The sequence below is a fragment of the Microtus oregoni genome, unplaced genomic scaffold, assembly GCF_018167655.1.
Source record: "Microtus oregoni isolate MIOR12 unplaced genomic scaffold, Mior012 000059F_ref0000304, whole genome shotgun sequence".
Lineage (NCBI taxonomy): Eukaryota > Metazoa > Chordata > Mammalia > Rodentia > Cricetidae > Microtus > Microtus oregoni.
This window is the reverse complement of record NW_024543835.1, coordinates 3504114-3521314: the sequence shown is the minus strand read 5'-3', so window position 1 is coordinate 3521314 and position 17201 is coordinate 3504114. Positions and strand designations below refer to the sequence as shown.

Sequence of the window (17201 nt, the reverse complement as noted above, 5' to 3'; positions counted from 1 at the left end):
TATACAGATCAGATAAAATAAATGCTCCTTTAAGAAAGTAATCCTTTTGACTTACTTAATATAGTAGGGCACTTTGTTTGGTGAGATGGCTCTCTCCCAGGGACCCTGGACCGAAGCTGCGAAAGGATGAAAAAGAAAGGCAAAGAGGTCAAATTCATGACAAACAGGAAAGACAGCATTATAGCATCAGAATCACAATTTTACACTGATATTGGTCTGTTTGCTCAATTGCTCATGAAGATAGGCTGCGTTAATCTGCTGTTGTGAAATTTCGGGCCTACACTAAGTAAAATTGAACATATTCAGGCACAAAAATTAATGCAAAGGGCCAGGAGGATCTTTCTACTGCTAACCCTATACTAGAAATAAAGAAAATGAATCAACAGACTGATGGCTTTGCTCCACCGAGTGCTTCCCTTATATTTCCTGTTGTTGCTTTTCAATATTTTGTTATTTGATTGACTGGGTTTTATTAGTTTATCAGATGAAACATCCCCTTGCGATATATTTGCATTCTAAGTTATTGAAATGGAGATAGTATGCTTATTAATCTGGTATGCTTATTTTTATTTGATTAAAGAGGATCCAAATCCATTTACCAATTACATGCTTAATTGGGTATTTTAAAATGTCAATTGTTCACCATATTATTAGAAGAGACAAGCAAAGGTGACAGAATGACACCTGATAATAGCAAAGGATAATAAAATTTTATTCACACTCTGGTCACATATATGTGTACTGCTTGTACTCGGAATTCATTTAACAACTTTATTATACATAAGTCAAACCAATTATCTTTAAACTGTTCATTTTTTTTAAATTTTAAGGTGAGGCCCCATTCTGTATGTCATACTGACCTTGAACTTATGATTCCCCTTTCTTGGCTCCCTGGGTAGCTAGGGTTATAGGTGTGTGCTATAATTTTTCAATTATAACTTTTCAACTCTTTTAAATGCTTAACTAGTAGGTTCCCCCCCTCTTTACTAAAGCTGATCCACTAAAAGTATCTTTTACGTACTGCTTATGTCTGATATTTTCTCCCCTGAAGACAAAATAATCCTGTTGAAAAGGCACTGTAACTTCCTCTAGAATAAAGTTTGAAGATATGGGAATTTCAAGAATCATACATCCTGTGTATCCTGGGTTCAGCATTTTGTACAGACAAAACAAATGACAGGATTGTGATATCATTTGAAATAGAAATATAAAAAGCATGATCTATTAATTCACTGTGTGTGTGAGTGTGTGTGTGAGTGTGAGTGTGTGTGAGTGTGTGCGAGTGTGTGTGTGAGTGTGAGTGTGTGCGAGCATAAGTGAGTGTGTGCGATTGTGTGCGATTGTGTGCGAGTGTGTGTGAGCATGTGTGAGCGTGAGTGTGCATGAGTGTGCGTGAGTGTGTGTGAGTGTGTGCGAGTGTGTGCGAGTGTGTGTGTGAGCATGTGTGAGCGTGAGTGTGCATGAGTGTGCATGAGTGTGTGTGAGTGTGTGCCAGTGTGTGAGTGTGTGTGTGAGTGTGTGAGTGTGTGCGAGTGTGTGTGTGTGAGCATGTGTGAGCATGAGTGTGCATGAGTGTGCGTGAGTGTGTGTGAGTGTGTGCAAGTGTGTGCCAGTGTGTGCCAGTGTGTGAGTGTGTGTGTGAGTGTGTGAGTGTGTGTGTGTGTGAGAGCATGTGCGAGTGTGTGTAAGTGTGTGAGTGTGTGCGAGTATGTGCTAGTGTGTGTGCGAGCGTGTGTGAGTGTGTGTGTGTGTAAGTGTGTGTGAGTGTGTGCGAGCGTGTGCGAGTGTGGGTGTATGATTGTGTGTGTGAGAGTGTGTGCGAGTGTTGAGAGTGTGTGTGAGTGTGTGTGAGTGTGTGTGAGTGTGTGTGTGTGTGCGAGCATGTGCGAGTGTGTGTAAGTGTGTGAGTGTGTGCGAGTATGTGCTAGTGTGTGTGTGCGAGCGTGTGTGAGTGTGTGAGTGTGTGTAAGTGTGTGTGAGTGTGTGCGAGCGTGTGCGAGTGTGGGTGTATGATTGTGTGTGTGAGAGTGTGTGCGAGTGTTGCGAGTGTGTGTGAGTGTGTGTGAGTGTGTGCGAGTGTGTGCGAGTGGGTGTGTGTGCAATTGTGTGTGAGTGTCTGTGATTGTGTGTGAGTGTGTGTGAATGTGTGTGAGTATGTGCGAGCGTGTGTGCGAGCGTGTGCGAGTGTGTGCGAGTGTGTGAGTGTGTGCAAGTGTGTGTGAGTGTGTGAGTGTGTGCGAGTGTGTGCGAGTGTGTGTGAGTGTGAGTGAGTGTGTGCGAGTGTGTGTGAATGTGTGAGTGTGTGCGAGTGTGTGTGAGTGTGTGCGAGTGTGTGTGTGAGTGTGTGCGAGAGTGTGTGAGTGTGTGTGAGTGTGAGCGAGTTTGTGCGAGTGTGAGTGAGTGTGTGCGAGTGTGTGTGAGTGTGTGCGAGTGTGTGTGAGTGTGTACGAGTGTATACGAGTGTGTTTGAGTGTGTGTGTGAGTGTACGAGTGTGTTTGTGTTTGAGTGTGTGTGTGAGTGTGTACGAGCATGTGTGTGAGTGTGTGCGAGTGTGTGTGAGTGTGTGCGAGTGTGTGTGAGTGTGTGCGAGTATGTGTGTGTCTGTGAGTGTGAGAGTGTGTACGAGTGTGTGTGTGAGTGTGCACGAGTGTGAGTGTGCGCGAGTGTGAGTGAGTGTGAGTGAGTGTGGGTGAGTGTGCGCGAGTGTGCGCGAGTGTGTGCGAGTGTATGCGAGTGTGCGCGAGGGTGTGTGTGCGAGTGTGTGTGCGAGGGTGTGCGAGTGTGTGTGATTGTGTGCGAGTGTGTGCGTGTGCGAGTATGTGTTTGATTGTGTGTGAGTGTGTGTGTCTGTGAGTGTGCCAGTGTGTACGAGTGTGTGTGTGAGTGTGTGTGAGTGTGTGCGAGTGTGAGTGTGTGTGTGAGTTTGTGTGAGTGTATGTGTGAGTGTGTGTGTGAGTGTGTTTGTGTGAGTGTGTATGTGAGTGTGTGAGTGTGTGCGAGTGTGTGTGAGTGTGTGCGAGTGTGTGTGAGTGTGCGAGTGTGTGTGTGTGAGTGTGTGCGAGATTGTGTGCGTGCGAGTGTGTGTGCGAGTGTGTGTGAGTGTGTGCGAGTGTGTGTGAGTGTGTGCTAGTGTGTACGAGTGTGTTTGAGTGTGTGTGTGAGTGTGTGTGAGTGTGTACTAGCATGTGTGTGAGTGTGTGCAAGTGTGTGTGAGTGTGTGCGAGTATGTGTGTGTCTGTGAGTGTGCGAGTGTGTACGAGTGTGTGTGAGTGTGCACGAGTGTGAGTGAGTGTGCGCGAGTGTGATTGAGTGTGAGTGAGTGTGGGTGAGTGTGCGCGAGTGTGTGCGAGTGTATGCGAGTGTGCGCGAGTGTGTGTGAGTGTGTGTGAGTGTGTGCGTGTGTGTGAGTGTGCGTGAGTGTGCGTGAGTGATGGAGGAAGGTCATTGGCTAATAAAGGAACTGCCCTGGCCCATTTTATTGGTTGGAGGATAGGTGGGAGGAGAAGACGGGACAGAACGCTGGGAGGAAGAGGAAGTGAGGTCAGAGACTCCACAGCTCTCCGCTCGGGAGCAGACGCCTGAGAGAGACGCCATGCCCCGCTCCCAGGTTGAAGCTCCGACCCAGGATGGACATAGGCTAGAATCTCCCCGGTAAGCGCACCAGGGGCGCAACACAGATGATTAGAAATGGGTTAAATTAATATGTGAGAATTAGCCTAGAAGAGAATGGGCCAAGCAGTGCTTAAAAGAATACAGTGTCTGTGTAATTATTTTGGGCATAAGCTAGCCGGGCAGGCGGCCGGGGGTGCTGGGAACGCAGCCCCGCCACCCTTATTACTTCATATGGCGCCCAACGTGGGGCAACTGCTTCCACATAAAGCCTGAGACAGCTTGGGAAGTAATTCTAGAACAAAATGAAAGCATTGTGCATGGTTTCTTGGTAGCAGCAATTTCTCGGTTCTACTCTGCTTGCTAGAGGCAAGCAAGCGCCTCATCTAAGAGAGGCTTCCTGACTCAGCTTTAGCTGCAAAGCCTGCAGATCATTAAGAGGTCCTGCCACGATACACTTAAACGGTGTTGAGGAAAAGCTGAACACATGCTTTTCGGTTTTCAGACATAGCAGGAAAAAAGCTGCGCCGTTTAAAAATGCCGGCTTTCTGGGCCGTCCTGCCAGGGCAAACTCTGACTATTTGAGGCAGGAGGGCCGGCTACCGAGAGAGGACTTGAGTGTTGTCTGTTGTAGCTCGCTTGCTGGCTATAGCCAGTACCTCAGCCATGAGGCTGGAAAGCTAAGGAATGGACTGGATCTAGCTGGCAAAGCCACGCCTTTAGTCCTACTGAGATTGCTTGGTAAATTAAAGATTCATGTGGTCAGAAAAAGAGAGATATACAGTAAAGAGAGATTCAAAGACAGAGAAAATTTCTGAATGGTTTAAAGTGTGTTAAAAATATATGCAGACTAAAAGTTGAAGTTCTTAAAGTAAAAAACAAAAAAAGGAAGAGAGTTGTTGTGTGTGGTAGCACACGCCTTTAATCCCAGTGCCTAGAAGGCAGAGACAAACAGATCTCTGTGAGTTCAAGGTGTAGTAGTGTACACCTTTAATCCCAATGCCTGGGAGGCAGAGACAGGCGGATCTCTGAGAGTTCAAAGACAGCCTGGTCTACAGAGTTACTTCAGGTCAAAGATACAGAGAACCTGTCTCAAAAAGCAAAAAGTTAAAAGTAAAAATAAACAAAATAGAGGTTAAAACAAAGCTGTACAAAGATGGAAAATAGACAGAGAATTTTGATACTGTATGCTATTATGCTCTCTTTGAATTGTTTAAATGCTGAGGAAGGAGAAACAGATGCTAAAAGATACTTGTTTATAAATGCTGCTGAACTAATCCAACATAGATATTTTGAATTGGGATCTAAGGACATGATGCTTTGGAAAGGAGTTTCTTATTTTGTTTTCACAGAGGATGAGATGCTGTTCATTTCTTCTATTCCGATTTGGTATGATGGACCACGCCCTCCTGAAGGGTTGCAGTGAACATCTTCAGAAAATTGCTTCACTCAACTGCCAACTGAGATGAAACTAGCACACAGGTTATACCATGAAAGACCTAATTAACGACGCCCCCATTCAGCAGGAAGCAGTTTGGAGAGAAATAACTGCGCCCATATTCCCAAATATTGTTTATAAATGTTCTTTTACATTTAAAGGGGGATATGATAGAGATATGAATAATTTACATTGATATGGATTTTGTTTTAGTGATTTAAGGTCAATTTTGTTATATGTATATGTGTTTCTGATCTTGATTAAGGAACTGTGATTGTGTAGTTCATTTAAAAATGTAATGTATAATTAGAAATATAGATTGTTAATAGATAATCATAATAGTCAAGTTTGTAGTCATGTTAGTTAAGATTTTCTAGATGTGTGTAGATATATTTTAGATAGGCATTCTTCATATTTTTCAAAGATTATAGAATATGGCATTTTAAATGTTTTAATAATTTCGGACTTTTCATGACAATGAGACACTCTGCTCCTGGCAGCACCAATCTACTTCAAGAGGAAGATGGGCATCGAAGAGGATCCTTATGGAGTTTGATAGCCATTTTAGCAAGAAACTGCTCTTGCCTGGACTATTACATAAACTGGACACAGAGAACCCACAGAGAGAGGACTACTGAACTTGCCTAAGGTGAGATGATCTTTCGGGGTTCCTGATTCATGAAAGAGTCTGTGAGACATTCTGCAGGACACAACAGATAGTGACTGAACTGACTTTGAATTTTCCTGCTTTATGAAAATGTCTGCTGGATACCATGGGCCTGAAGACTGAAGATGGATGCCCCAACGGTACAGAGGAACTTTGGGTGACTGTCCAGGCAGCGAGATGTCTCTGTCATTTCTAGAGTTTTAAAAGTTGCTTTTTTCTTGTTTGCTTAGGTAGTATTGTATCTTTCTGGAGTCTTTGATGGAGTTAAGAATAGTTAGTTATAGTTATAGTTTTCCTTAGTTATGATAAAGATTATTGTAACTTTTACTTGATAACTGTTTTGTTATATGTAATTTTGCTATGTTAAAGTTAAAGCTTTTTTTTTTTTTGTTTAAACCGAAAAAGGGGAAATGATGGAGGAAGGTCATTGGCTAATAAAGGAACTGCCCTGGCCCATTTTATTGGTTGGAGGATAGGTGGGAGGAGAAGACGGGACAGAACGCTGGGAGGAAGAGGAAGTGAGGTCAGAGACTCCACAGCTCTCCGCTCGGGAGCAGACGCCTGAGAGAGATGCCATGCCCCGCTCCCAGGTTGAAGCTCCGACCCAGGATGGACATAGGCTAGAATCTCCCCGGTAAGCGCACCAGGGGCGCAACACAGATGATTAGAAATGGGTTAAATTAATATGTGAGAATTAGCCTAGAAGAGAATGGGCCAAGCAGTGCTTAAAAGAATACAGTGTCTGTGTAATTATTTTGGGCATAAGCTAGCCGGGCAGGCGGCCGGGGGTGCTGGGAACGCAGCCCCGCCACCCTTATTACTTCACGTGAGTGTGAGTATGCGCGAGTGTGCGCGAGTGTGCGTGAGTGTGTGCGAGTGTGCGCGAGTGTGTGTGTGTGAGTGTGTGTGCGAGGGTGTGCGAGTGTGTGTGCGAGGGTGTGCGAGTGTGTGTGATTGTGTGCGTGTGTGTGTCTGTGAGTGTTCCAGTGTGTACGAGTGTGTGTGTGAGTGTGTGCGAGTGTGTGCGAGTGTGTGTGAGTGTGCGAGTGTGTGTGTGAGTGTGTGCGAGATTGTGTGAGTGTGTGTGTGTGCGAGTGTGAGCAAGTGTGTGTGAGTGTGTGTGAGTGTGAGCGAGTTTGTGCGAGTGTGAGTGTGTGCGAGTGTGTGAGTGTGTGTGAGTGTGTACGAGCATGTGTGTGAGTGTGTGCGAGTGTGTGTGAGTGTGCGCGAGTGTGTGCGTGCGAGTGTGTGTGCGAGTGTGTTTGAGTGTGTGTGAGTGTGTACGAGCATGTGTGTGAGTGTGTGCGAGTGTGCGCGAGTGTGCGCGAGTGTGTGCGTGCGGGTGTGTGTGTGAGTGTGTACGAGTGTGTGCGAGTGTGTGTGAGTGTGTGCTAGTGTGTACGAGTGTGTTTGAGTGTGTGTGAGTGTGTGTGAGTGTGTACGAGCATGTGTGTGAGTGTGTGCAAGTGTGTGTGAGTGTGTGCGAGTATGTGTGTGTCTGTGAGTGTGCGAGTGTGTACGAGAGTGTGTGAGTGTGCACGAGTGTGAGTGAGTGTGCGCGAGTGTGATTGAGTGTGAGTGAGTGTGGGTGAGTGTGCGCGAGTGTGTGCGAGTGTATGCGAGTGTGCGCGAGTGTGTGCGAGTGTGTGTGAGTGTGTGCGTGTGTGTGAGTGTGCGTGAGTGTGCGTGAGTGTGAGTATGCGCGAGTGTGCGCGAGTGTGCGTGTGTGCGAGTGTGCGCGAGTGTGTGTGTGCGAGTGTGTGTGCGAGGGTGTGCGCGTGTGTGTGCGAGGGTGTGCGAGTGTGTGTGATTGTGTGCGAGTGTGTGTGTCTGTGAGTGTTCCAGTGTGTACGAGTGTGTGTGTGAGTGTGTGCGAGTGTGTGCGAGTGTGTGTGAGTGTGCGAGTGTGTGTGTGAGTGTGTGCGAGATTGTGTGAGTGTGTGTGTGTGCGAGTGTGAGCAAGTTTGTGTGAGTGTGTGTGAGTGTGAGCGAGTTTGTGCGAGTGTGAGTGTGTGCGAGTGTGTGTGAGTGTGTGTGAGTGTGTACGAGCATGTGTGTGAGTGTGTGCGAGTGTGTGTGAGTGTGCGCGAGTGTGTGCGTGCGAGTGTGTGTGCGAGTGTGTGTGAGTGTGTGTGAGTGTGTATGAGCATGTGTGTGAGTGTGTGCGAGTGTGCGCGAGTGTGCGCGAGTGTGTGCGTGCGGGTGTGTGTGCGAGTGTGTGCGAGTGTGTGCGAGTGTGTGTGAGTGTGTGCTAGTGTGTACGAGTGTGTTTGAGTGTGTGTGTGAGTGTGTGTGAGTGTGTACGAGCATGTGTGTGAGTGTGTGCAAGTGTGTGTGAGTGTGCGAGTGTGTGTGTGAGTGTGTGCGAGATTGTGTGCGTGCGAGTGTGTGTGCGAGTGTCTGTGAGTGTGTGCGAGTATGTGTGTGTCTGTGAGTGTGCGAGTGTGTACGAGTGTGTGTGAGTGTGCACGAGTGTGAGTGAGTGTGCGCGAGTGTGATTGAGTGTGAATGAGTGTGGGTGAGTGTGCGCGAGTGTGTGCGAGTGTATGCGAGTGTGCGCGAGTGTGTGTGTCAGTGTACGAGTGTGTTTGTGTTTGAGTGTGTGTGTGAGTGTGTACGAGCATGTGTGTGAGTGTGTGCGAGTATGTGTGTGTCTGTGAGTGTGAGAGTGTGTACGAGTGTGTGTGTGAGTGTGCACGAGTGTGAGTGAGTGTGCGCGAGTGTGAGTGAGTGTGAGTGAGTGTGGGTGAGTGTGCGCGAGTGTGCGCGAGTGTGTGCGAGTGTATGCGAGTGTGCGCGAGGGTGTGTGTGCGAGTGTGTGTGCGAGGGTGTGCGAGTGTGTGTGATTGTGTGCGAGTGTGTGCGTGTGCGAATATGTGTTTGATTGTGTGTGAGTGTGTGTATCTGTGAGTGTGCCAGTGTGTACGAGTGTGTGTGTGAGTGTGTGTGAGTGTGTGCGAGTGTGAGTGTGTGTGTGAGTTTGTGTGAGTGTATGTGTGAGTGTGTGTGTGAGTGTGTTTGTGTGATTGTGTATGTGAGTGTGTGCGAGTGTGTGTGAGTGTGTGCGAGTGTGTGTGAGTGTGCGAGTGTGTGTGTGTGAGTGTGTGCGAGATTGTGTGCGTGCGAGTGTGTGTGCGAGTGTGTGTGAGTGTGTGCGAGTGTTTGTGAGTGTGTGCTAGTGTGTACGAGTGTGTTCGAGTGTGTGTGTGAGTGTGAGTGTGCGAGGGTGTACGAGTGTGTGTGAGTGTGCATGAGTGTGAGTGAGTGTGCGCGAGTGTGATTGAGTGTGAGTGAGTGTGGGTGAGTGTGCGCGAGTGTGTGCGAGTGTATGCGAGTGTGCGCGAGTGTGCGCGAGTGTGTGCGAGTGTGTGTGAGTGTGTGCGTGTGTGTGAGTGTGCGTGAGTGTGCGTGAGTGTGAGTATGCGCGACTGTGCGCGAGTGTGCGTGAGTGTGTGCGAGTGTGCGCGAGTGTGTGTGTGCGAGTGTGTGTGCGAGGGTGTGCGAGTGTGTGTGCGAGGGTGTGCGAGTGTGTGTGATTGTGTGCGAGTGTGTGTCTGTGAGTGTTCCAGTGTGTACGAGTGTGTGTGCGAGTGTGTGCGAGTGTGTGCGAGTGTGTGTGAGTGTGTGCAAGTGTGTGTGAGTGTGTGCGAGTATGTGTGTGTCTGTGAGTGTGAGAGTGTGTACGAGTGTGTGTGTGAGTGTGCACGAGTGTGAGTGAGTGTGCGCGAGTGTGAGTGAGTGTGAGTGAGTGTGGGTGAGTGTGCGCGAGTGTGCGCGAGTGTGTGCGAGTGTATGCGAGTGTGCGCGAGGGTGTGTGTGCGAGTGTGTGTGCGAGGGTGTGCGAGTGTGTGTGATTGTGTGCGAGTGTGTGCGTGTGCGAGTATGTGTTTGATTGTGTGTGAGTGTGTGTATCTGTGAGTGTGCCAGTGTGTACGAGTGTGTGTGTGAGTGTGTGTGAGTGTGTTTGTGTGAGTGTGTATGTGAGTGTGTGAGTGTGTGCGAGTGTGTGTGAGTGTGTGCGAGTGTGTGTGAGTGTGCGAGTGTGTGTGTGTGAGTGTGTGCGAGATTGTGTGCGTGCGAGTGTGTGTGCGAGTGTGTGTGAGTGTGTGCGAGTGTTTTTGAGTGTGTGCTAGTGTGTACGAGTGTGTTTGAGTGTGTGTGTGAGTGTGTGTGAGTGTGTACGAGCATGTGTGTGAGTGTGTGCAAGTGTGTGTGAGTGTGTGCGAGTATGTGTGTGTCTGTGAGTGTGCGAGTGTGTACGAGTGTGTGTGAGTGTGCACGAGTGTGAGTGAGTGTGCGCGAGTGTGATTGAGTGTGAGTGAGTGTGGGTGAGTGTGCGCGAGTGTGTGCGAGTGTATGCGAGTGTGCGCGAGTGTGTGCGAGTGTGTGTGAGTGTGTGCGTGTGTGTGAGTGTGCGTGAGTGTGCGTGAGTGTGAGTATGCGCGAGTGTGCGCGAGTGTGCGTGAGTGTGTGCGAGTGTGCGCGAGTGTGTGTGTGCGAGGGTGTGTGCGAGGGTGTGCGAGTGTGTGTGCGAGGGTGTGCGAGTGTGTGTGATTGTGTGCGAGTGTGTGTCTGTGAGTGTTCCAGTGTGTACGAGTGTGTGTGTGAGTGTGTGCGAGTGTGTGCGAGTGTGTGTGAGTGTGCGAGTGTGTGTGTGAGTGTGTGCGAGATTGTGTGAGTGTGTGTGTGTGCGAGTGTGAGCAAGTGTGTGTGAGTGTGTGTGAGTGTGAGCGAGTTTGTGCGAGTGTGAGTGTGTGCGAGTGTGTGTGAGTGTGTGTGAGTGTGTACAAGCATGTGTGTGAGTGTGTGTGAGTGTGTGTGAGTGTGCGCGAGTGTGTGCGTGCGAGTGTGTGTGCGAGTGTGTTTGAGTGTGTGTGAGTGTGTACTAGCATGTGTGTGAGTGTGTGCGAGTGTGCGCGAGTGTGCGCGAGTGTGTGCGTGCGGGTGTGTGTGTGAGTGTGTGCGAGTGTGTGCGAGTGTGTGTGAGTGTGTGCTAGTGTGTACGAGTGTGTTTGAGTGTGTGTGTGAGTGTGTGTGAGTGTGTACGAGCATGTGTGTGAGTGTGTGCAAGTGTGTGTGAGTGTGTGCGAGTATGTGTGTGTCTGTGAGTGTGCGAGTGTGAACGAGTGTGTGTGAGTGTGCACGAGTGTGAGTGAGTGTGCGCGAGTGTGATTGAGTGTGAGTGAGTGTGGGTGAGTGTGGGCGAGTGTGTGCGAGTGTATGCGAGAGTGCGCGAGTGTGTGCGAGTGTGTGTGAGTGTGTGCGTGTGTGTGAGTGTGCTTGAGTGTGCGTGAGTGTGAGTATGCGCGAGTGTGCGCGAGTGTGCGTGTGTGCGAGTGTGCGCGAGTGTGTGTGTGCGAGTGTGTGTGCGAGGGTGTGCGAGTGTGTGTGTCTGTGAGTGTTCCAGTGTGTACGAGTGTGTGTGTGAGTGTGTGCGAGTGTGTGCGAGTGTGTGTGAGTGTGCGAGTGTGTGTGTGAGTGTGTCGAGATTGTGTGAGTGTGTGTGTGTGCGAGTGTGAGCAAGTGTGTGTGAGTGTGTGTGAGTGTGAGCGAGTTTGTGCGAGTGTGAGTGTGTGCGAGTGTGTGTGAGTGTGTGTGAGTGTGTACGAGCATGTGTGTGAGTGTGTGCGAGTGTGTGTGAGTGTGTGCGTGTGTGTGAGTGTGCTTGAGTGTGCGTGAGTGTGAGTATGCGCGAGTGTGCGCGAGTGTGCGTGTGTGCGAGTGTGCGCGAGTGTGTGTGTGCGAGTGTGTGTGCGAGGGTGTGCGAGTGTGTGCGAGTGTGTGTGAGTGTGTGTGAGTGTGTATGAGCATGTGTGTGAGTGTGTGCGAGTGTGCGCGAGTGTGCGCGAGTGTGTGCGTGCGGGTGTGTGTGCGAGTGTGTGCGAGTGTGTGCGAGTGTGTGTGAGTGTGTGCTAGTGTGTACGAGTGTGTTTGAGTGTGTGTGTGAGTGTGTGTGAGTGTGTACGAGCATGTGTGTGAGTGTGTGCAAGTGTGTGTGAGTGTGCGAGTGTGTGTGTGAGTGTGTGCGAGATTGTGTGCGTGCGAGTGTGTGTGCGAGTGTCTGTGAGTGTGTGCGAGTATGTGTGTGTCTGTGAGTGTGCGAGTGTGTACGAGTGTGTGTGAGTGTGCACGAGTGTGAGTGAGTGTGCGCGAGTGTGATTGAGTGTGAATGAGTGTGGGTGAGTGTGCGCGAGTGTGTGCGAGTGTATGCGAGTGTGCGCGAGTGTGTGTGTGAGTGTACGAGTGTGTTTGTGTTTGAGTGTGTGTGTGAGTGTGTATGAGCATGTGTGTGAGTGTGTGCGAGTGTGTGTGAGTGTGTGCGAGTGTGTGTGAGTGTGTGCGAGTATGTGTGTGTCTGTGAGTGTGAGAGTGTGTACGAGTGTGTGTGTGAGTGTGCACGAGTGTTAGTGAGTGTGCGCGAGTGTGAGTGAGTGTGAGTGAGTGTGGGTGAGTGTGCGCGAGTGTGCGCGAGTGTGGGCGAGTGTATGCGAGTGTGCGCGAGGGTGTGTGTGCGAGTGTGTGTGCGAGGGTGTGCGAGTGTGTGTGATTGTGTGCGAGTGTGTGCGTGTGCGAGTATGTGTTTGATTGTGTGTGAGTGTGTGTATCTGTGAGTGTGCCAGTGTGTACGAGTGTGTGTGTGAGTGTGTGTGAGTGTGTGCGAGTGTGAGTGTGTGTGTGAGTTTGTGTGAGTGTATGTGTGAGTGTGTGTGTGAGTGTGTTTGTGTGAGTGTGTATGTGAGTGTGTGAGTGTGTGCGAGTGTGTGTGAGTGTGTGCGAGTGTGTGCGAGTGTATGCGAGTGTGCGCGAGTGTGTGTGAGTGTGCGTGAGTGTGTGCGTGTGTGTGAGTGTGCGTGAGTGTGCGTGAGTGTGAGGATGCGCGAGTGTGCGCGAGTGTGCGTGAGTGTGTGCGAGTATGCGCGAGTGTGTGTGTGCGAGTGTGTGTGCGAGGGTGTGCGAGTGTGTGTGCGAGGGTGTGCGAGTGTGTGTGATTGTGTGCGTGTGTGTGTCTGTGAGTGTTCCAGTGTGTACGAGTGTGTGTGTGAGTGTGTGCGAGTGTGTGCGAGTGTGTGTGAGTGTGCGAGTGTGTGTGTGAGTGTGTGCGAGATTGTGTGAGTGTGTGTGTGCGAGTGTGAGCAAGTGTGTGTGAGTGTGTGTGAGTGTGAGCGAGTTTGTGCGAGTGTGAGTGTGTGCGAGTGTGTGTGAGTGTGTGTGAGTGTGTACGAGCATGTGTGTGAGTGTGTGCGAGTGTGTGTGAGTGTGCGCGAGTGTGTGCGTGCGAGTGTGTGTGCGAGTGTGTTTTAGTGTGTGTGAGTGTGTACGAGCATGTGTGTGAGTGTGTGCGAGTGTGCGCGAGTGTGCGCGAGTGTGTGCGTGCGGGTGTGTGTGTGAGTGTGTACGAGTGTGTGCGAGTGTGTGTGAGTGTGTGCTAGTGTGTACGAGTGTGTTTGAGTGTGTGTGAGTGTGTGTGAGTGTGTACGAGCATGTGTGTGAGTGTGTGCACGTGTGTGTTAGTGTGTGCGAGTATGTGTGTGTCTGTGAGTGTGCGAGTGTGTACGAGTGTGTGTGAGTGTGCACGAGTGTGAGTGAGTGTGCGCGAGTGTGATTGAGTGTGAGAGAGTGTGGGTGAGTGTGCGCGAGTGTGTGCGAGTGTATGCGAGTGTGCGCGAGTGTGTGCGAGTGTGTGTGAGTGTGTGCGTGTGTGTGAGTGTGCGTGAGTGTGCGTGAGTGTGAGTATGCGCGAGTGTGCGCGAGTGTGCGTGTGTGCGAGTGTGCGCGAGTGTGTGTGTGTGAGTGTGTGTGCGAGGGTGTGCGAGTGTGTGTGCGAGGGTGTGCGAGTGTGTGTGATTGTGTGCGAGTGTGTGTGTCTGTGAGTGTTCCAGTGTGTACGAGTGTGTGTGTGAGTGTGTGCGAGTGTGTGCGAGTGTGTGTGAGTGTGCGAGTGTGTGTGTGAGTGTGTGCGAGATTGTGTGAGTGTGTGTGTGTGCGAGTGTGAGCAAGTGTGTGTGAGTGTGTGTGAGTGTGAGCGAGTTTGTGCGAGTGTGAGTGTGTGCGAGTGTGTGTGAGTGTGTGTGAGTGTGTACGAGCATGTGTGTGAGTGTGTGCGAGTGTGTGTGAGTGTGCGCGAGTGTGTGCGTGCGAGTGTGTGTGCGAGTGTGTGTGAGTGTGTGTGAGTGTGTATGAGCATGTGTGTGAGTGTGTGCGAGTGTGCGCGAGTGTGCGCGAGTGTGTGCGTGCGGGTGTGTGTGCGAGTGTGTGCGAGTGTGTGCGAGTGTGTGCGAGTGTGTGTGAGTGTGTGCTAGTGTGTACGAGTGTGTTTGAGTGTGTGTGTGAGTGTGTGTGAGTGTGTACGTGCATGTGTGTGAGTGTGTGCAAGTGTGTGTGAGTGTGCGAGTGTGTGTGTGAGTGTGTGCGTGCGAGTGTGTGTGCGAGTGTCTGTGAGTGTGTGCGAGTATGTGTGTGTCTGTGAGTGTGCGAGTGTGTACGAGTGTGTGTGAGTGTGCACGAGTGTGAGTGAGTGTGCGCGAGTGTGATTGAGTGTGAATGAGTGTGGGTGAGTGTGCGCGAGTGTGTGCGAGTGTATGCGAGTGTGCGCGAGTGTGTGTGTGAGTGTACGAGTGTGTTTGTGTTTGAGTGTGTGTGTGAGTGTGTACGAGCATGTGTGTGAGTGTGTGCGAGTGTGTGTGAGTGTGTGCGAGTGTGTGTGAGTGTGTGCGAGTATGTGTGTGTCTGTGAGTGTGAGAGTGTGTACGAGTGTGTGTGTGAGTGTGCACGAGTGTGAGTGAGTGTGCGCGAGTGTGAGTGAGTGTGAGTGAGTGTGGGTGAGTGTGCGCGAGTGTGCGCGAGTGTGTGCGAGTGTATGCGAGTGTGCGCGAGGGTGTGTGTGCGAGTGTGTGTGCGAGGGTGTGCGAGTGTGTGTGATTGTGTGCGAGTGTGTGCGTGTGCGAGTATGTGTTTGATTGTGTGTGAGTGTGTGTATCTGTGAGTGTGCCAGTGTGTACGAGTGTGTGTGTGAGTGTGTGTGAGTGTGTGCGAGTGTGAGTGTGTGTGTGAGTTTGTGTGAGTGTATGTGTGAGTGTGTGTGTGAGTGTGTTTGTGTGAGTGTGTATGTGAGTGTGTGAGTGTGTGCGAGTGTGTGTGAGTGTGTGCGAGTGTGTGTGAGTGTGCGAGTGTGTGTGTGTGAGTGTGTGCGAGATTGTGTGCGTGCGAGTGTGTGTGCGAGTGTGTGTGAGTGTGTGCGAGTGTTTGTGAGTGTGTGCTAGTGTGTACGAGTGTGTTTGAGTGTGTGTGTGAGTGTGTGTGAGTGTGTACGAGCATGTGTGTGAGTGTGTGCAAGTGTGTGTGAGTGTGTGCGAGTATGTGTGTGTCTGTGAGTGTGCGAGTGTGTACGAGTGTGTGTGAGTGTGCACGAGTGTGAGTGAGTGTGCGCGAGTGTGATTGAGTGTGAGTGAGTGTGGGTGAGTGTGCGCGAGTGTGTGCGAGTGTATGCGAGTGTGCGCGAGTGTGTGTGTGCGAGTGTGTGTGCGAGGGTGTGCGAGTGTGTGTGCGTGTGTGTGCGAGTGTGTGTGATTGTGTGCGAGTGTGTGTCTGTGAGTGTTCCAGTGTGTACGAGTGTGTGTGTGAGTGTGTGCGAGTGTGTGCGAGTGTGTGTGAGTGTGCGAGTGTGTGTGTGAGTGTGTGCGAGATTGTGTGAGTGTGTGTGTGTGCGAGTGTGAGCAAGTGTGTGTGAGTGTGTGTGAGTGTGAGCGAGTTTGTGCGAGTGTGAGTGTGTGCGAGTGTGTGTGAGTGTGTGTGAGTGTGTACGAGCATGTGTGTGAGTGTGTGCGAGTGTGTGTGAGTGTGCGCGAGTGTGTGCGTGCGAGTGTGTGTGCGAGTGTGTTTGAGTGTGTGTGAGTGTGTACAAGCATGTGTGTGAGTGTGTGCGAGTGTGCGTGAGTGTGTGCGTGCGGGTGTGTGTGTGAGTGTGTGCGATTGTGTTTTAGTGTGTGTGAGTGTGTGCTAGTGTGTACGAGTGTGTTTGAGTGTGTGTGAGTGTGTGTGAGTGTGTACGAGCATGTGTGTGAGTGTGTGCAAGTGTGTGTGAGTGTGTGCGAGTATGTGTGTGTCTGTGAGTGTGCGAGTGTGTACGAGTGTGTCGAGTGTGCACGAGTGTGAGTGAGTGTTCGCGAGTGTGATTGAGTGTGAGTGAGTGTGGGTGAGTGTGCGCGAGTGTGTGCGAGTGTATACGAGTGTGCGCGAGTGTGTGCGAGTGTGTGTGAGTGTGTGCGTGTGTGTGAGTGTGCGTGAGTGTGCGTGAGTGTGAGTATGCGCGAGTGTGCGCGAGTGTGCGTGTGTGCGAGTGTGCGCGAGTGTGTGTGTGCGAGTGTGTGTGCGAGGGTGTGCGAGTGTGTGTGCGAGGGTGTGCGAGTGTGTGTGATTGTGTGCGAGTGTGTGTGTCTGTGAGTGTTCCAGTGTGTATGAGTGTGTGTGTGAGTGTGTGCGAGTGTGTGCGAGTGTGTGTGAGTGTGCGAGTGTGTGTGTGAGTGTGTGCGAGATTGTGTGAGTGTGTGTGTGTGCGAGTGTGAGCAAGTGTGTGTGATTGTGTGTGAGTGTGAGCGAGTTTGTGCGAGTGTGAGTGTGTGCGAGTGTGTGTGAGTGTGTGTGAGTGTGTACGAGCATGTGTGTGAGTTTGTGGGAGTGTGTGTGAGTGTGCGCGAGTGTGTGCGTGCGAGTGTGTGTGCGAGTGTGTGTGAGTGTGTGTGAGTGTGTATGAGCATGTGTGTGAGTGTGTGCGTGTGCGCGAGTGTGCGCGAGTGTGTGCGTGCGGGTGTGTGTGCGAGTGTGTGCGAGTGTGTGCGAGTGTGTGTGAGTGTGTGCTAGTGTGTACGAGTGTGTTTGAGTGTGTGTGTGAGTGTGTGTGAGTGTGTACGAGCATGTGTGTGAGTGTGTGCAAGTGTGTGTGAGTGTGTGCGAGTATGTGTGTGTCTGTGAGTGTGCGAGTGTGTACGAGTGTGTGTGAGTGTGCACGAGTGTGAGTGAGTGTGCGCGAGTGTGATTGAGTGTGAATGAGTGTGGGTGAGTGTGCGCGAGTGTGTGCGAGTGTATGCGAGTGTACGCGAGTGTGTGTGTGTGAGTGTACGAGTGTGTTTGTGTTTGAGTGTGTGTGTCTGTGAGTGTGCCAGTGTGTACGAGTGTGTGTGTGAGTGTGTGTGAGTGTGTGCGAGTGTGAGTGTGTGTGTGAGTTTGTGTGAGTGTATGTGTGAGTGTGTGTGTGAGTGTGTTTGTGTGAGTGTGTATGTGAGTGTGTGAGTGTGTGCGAGTGTGTGTGAGTGTGTGCGAGTGTGTGTGAGTGTGCGAGTGTGTGTGTGTGAGTGTGTGCGAGATTGTGTGCATGCGAGTGTGTGTGCGAGTGTGTGTGAGTGTGTGCGAGTGTGTGTGAGTGTGTGCTAGTGTGTACGAGTGTGTTTGAGTGTGTGTGTGAGTGTGTGTGAGTGTGTGTGAGTGTGTAC

The 17201-nt window shown here is 50.6% G+C and overlaps 1 protein-coding gene across 1 annotated transcript in view; it reads right to left on the bottom strand.

Moving 5' to 3' along the window:
• Window positions 1-17201, bottom strand: part of LOC121438964 (dystrophin-like) — a 689483-nt gene that overhangs the window by 229007 nt on the left and 443275 nt on the right. The window contains 1 exon segment of the mRNA XM_041639468.1: window positions 56-116. Coding sequence (XP_041495402.1) covers window positions 56-116 — 61 coding nt within the window.